The sequence below is a fragment of the Mycetomoellerius zeteki genome, unplaced genomic scaffold (assembly GCF_001594055.1).
Source record: "Mycetomoellerius zeteki isolate Tzet28-1 unplaced genomic scaffold, Tzet1.0 scaffold311, whole genome shotgun sequence".
Classification (NCBI taxonomy): domain Eukaryota; kingdom Metazoa; phylum Arthropoda; class Insecta; order Hymenoptera; family Formicidae; genus Mycetomoellerius; species Mycetomoellerius zeteki.
The window spans coordinates 431,844-434,788 of record NW_017257296.1 but is presented as its reverse complement, the minus strand read 5'-3'; the positions used below and the strand labels follow the sequence as shown (position 1 = coordinate 434,788).

General features: G+C 40.3%; 1 protein-coding gene across 1 annotated transcript in view; it reads left to right on the top strand.

Moving 5' to 3' along the window:
- Positions 1–747: 747 nt before the first annotated feature.
- LOC108724858 (transmembrane protein 53) overlaps positions 748–2,945 on the top strand; it is a 4,728-nt gene continuing 2,530 nt past the window's right edge. Inside the window, exons 1-3 of the mRNA XM_018451530.1 lie at positions 748–1,211; positions 1,744–1,951; positions 2,863–2,945. Coding sequence (XP_018307032.1) covers positions 997–1,211; positions 1,744–1,951; positions 2,863–2,945 — 506 coding nt within the window. The 5' untranslated portion in view covers positions 748–996. The remainder of the gene's footprint in view (positions 1,212–1,743; positions 1,952–2,862) is intronic.

Sequence of the window (2,945 nt, the reverse complement as noted above, 5' to 3'; positions counted from 1 at the left end):
CTCGCTTCAATTTGATCCCGCGCGTTACGAGACTCGCGCGCAGCTCCCGGATGCTGCGAACGGTCCAGTGAAGCGCCTGCTCGACGGCAACCTGTTCTACGATCTCGCGTGCTATCCGCAGTTGGCGCCACTCGCTTGAGATCAGAAGAGATCGCGGAAAGTTGAAAAGTGGCAAGGATGGCTCTTACCATGGGAACATTATTTTGCAGATTCCTTCTTTTCGATCGCTTTACGAGCGGGACGGAAGATCCGTTTAAATTATTCCAGGGTTCGATTATGTATTACACAACTTGGTGAAAATTACAGAAGTAAACAGATTCACTAAGTATCGACTAATAAAATTGTAAATATTTGCTCGCTTTTGTAATTTTTACTCACTGATAAGTTAATCAATTTAAAAAGATGATCGGATAATCATACGAGTGGAAAATCGTAAGTCCGATTGGGTTCTTAAAGTCTAAAAATTTTGACTTTATTAAATTCATCTTTCGTATAAATTTCCCAATTCATTCATTTCTTCTATCTATTTATTCTATATATGTTATTTACGTTATTTTTCCGAGTAAATATATAAATTGCGTTATTTTTATTTTTCGATATGCCAATAACGCGTTAAAAAGTACTGAACGTTTTTCCCTCGCGAATTCGTGATGACGGTCCCGCGCTCTTGCGTATGCACTTCTGCATAGGTATGCATACGCGCGACTGGAGGTCCACATGCGCCGTCGTCCTCGCCGTCGGCTCGACCTAGCTCCTGTAACTCCCACGGATATCGATCCCCCAGCGGGTTCGCGCGTTTCGAACGACGCAAACTCGAGTTCAAGCATAGTAGAACTCACCCTCCCGGCGAAGCTAGTTCATGCCCGGCGCACTACCTCACCCCCGACTGCATCCTATCTTTCCGTCCTTTCTCTTCCTGTCTCTCTTTCTCTCTCTTGCTCTGTCTCTGTCCTTTCCTATCGTCCTCGTGAACAGGAGGCACGGCAATCGGACAAGATGAGCGACCAGGAGGATCTGGATTATTACATCATGTTCCCGTCGTTTCCGCCGTCCCCGAAGGACTCGACGTCGACCGCAGGTGGACAGGATCAACGGGAGGAGTTCGTGTTCGTGTACGAGGAGGACAAGCGGCCGGTTGTGATCCTGCTAGGATGGGCCGGCTGTCAGGACCGATACTTGGCCAAATACAGCTCGATCTACGAGGAGAAGAGGTATTCTAAACTACCAATTTATCGCACGATTCGCTGGTACCGCATGTGATCGAGCCGATACGCCTTTAATTCGTTAAGAGATCGGAAATCCTTGTATTGAAAAAGCTGTAATTCTGTAGTTCTCAAAGTACTCGCGTGCGTACCGGGTATGCATTTCATAAATGGCGTAGAATCCATGAGAACGATTTTGCGAGAGAACGGAGTTGTCTCGACTTGTCGTAGACCGCAACAAAGTTCTTATACGATCCCACTTTGGATGATTTATACATGATAGAATTCGAAGCAGGATTCTATTTCTAATTCTACGTCTCGCGTAATGCGAAATCAGAGGATATTTGAAATCGAAAATGCAACCATAATGTAGAACCGGAAATACTCCATATTTGTGAGTACAAATGACGCATCGGATACGCTCGTGTCAAATCGATTAATTCAATCGCAAAGAGCGATCGATGTTGCTCAACGCCGCGCTCGAAATACAATTAATCTCCTGATAATAATTAATCTTTGTGTTGCATTCTCGTATATATAGTTGCATCACGCTGCGTTACATAGCGCCGGTGGAGTACCTGTTCTGGCGCCGGGACAAAATGCCTTACATCGGCAAGCGGTTGCTGCAGGTAATTACCGACCAGCGGCTGGACGAGCACCCCATATTCTTTCACGTCTTCAGCAACGGCGGCGCGTTCCTGTATCAGCACATCAGCCTCGCGATGCAGAGGGCTAATACTCCGTTCAAGGTAGACGCCTCGATGCGACGAAAATCTCTTTACATAAAGTCCGCTGGACAATCTGCAATTTGTGTCAGAACTATAATAGTATGCTGTGCATAATTATACTTAGCATAATTACTACATTAAGTATAATTATACTTAATGCATTTTATATGTACGGGTGTTTTTAATTCTTTAAATATTTTTCGTATCTTAAACGTATAAAATTATAGAATAGAAGTCTATTTTAAATTTTGAATCACACAAAACGTCATATACGATCTGTAATTTTCGTTGGACCTCTTTTTAAAATTTTACGTATACCTATTTGTATTTATGATTTTATACGTCGTGATTTTGATGTACGCAGTATGTATTTATAATGTATACTACGATGTATTTTAATGTATATTTTATACATATTTGTATTCCGATTCCTCTATTGTTTCTCTCATTATACACAGTCTCTCATTATACAACTCAGAAAGTACCCAACAACTAACAGTAACATAATTGTTAGTTATAATTTCCCACTCGACAACTGTAAAACTAAAACATTGGTTAAAGTTATATAAGTTATATTATAGTATAAATTGTAATTATAAATTATATTATAAACAGTTATATTGTTGAGTAGGAAACTTTGTAACTAACACCTATGTTATACCTATGTTACTAATTGATGTTTGCTGAATTGTGTAATACGAAAAAGAAAAAAAGAATTAAAGAATTAAAAACATTAGCATTAAACGTACATTAAAATGCATATATAAATGTATGTCGTGTAAAATTACATATTCTATATATTTTATATTCCAGATACAGATTGTAAAGCATTTAAAGTGGGGAAAATAGAGAATGTATACAGAGTAATCATCCTATAGAATTATTTTATTTGCTGTGGACACACCTATAAGAATTTCTGACTGGAATTTCAGGTCAGGGGAGTGATATTCGACAGCGCACCCGGTGAGAGGAGACTAACGGCACTTTTCAAGGCAATCAGCGCGATTATCGGCGG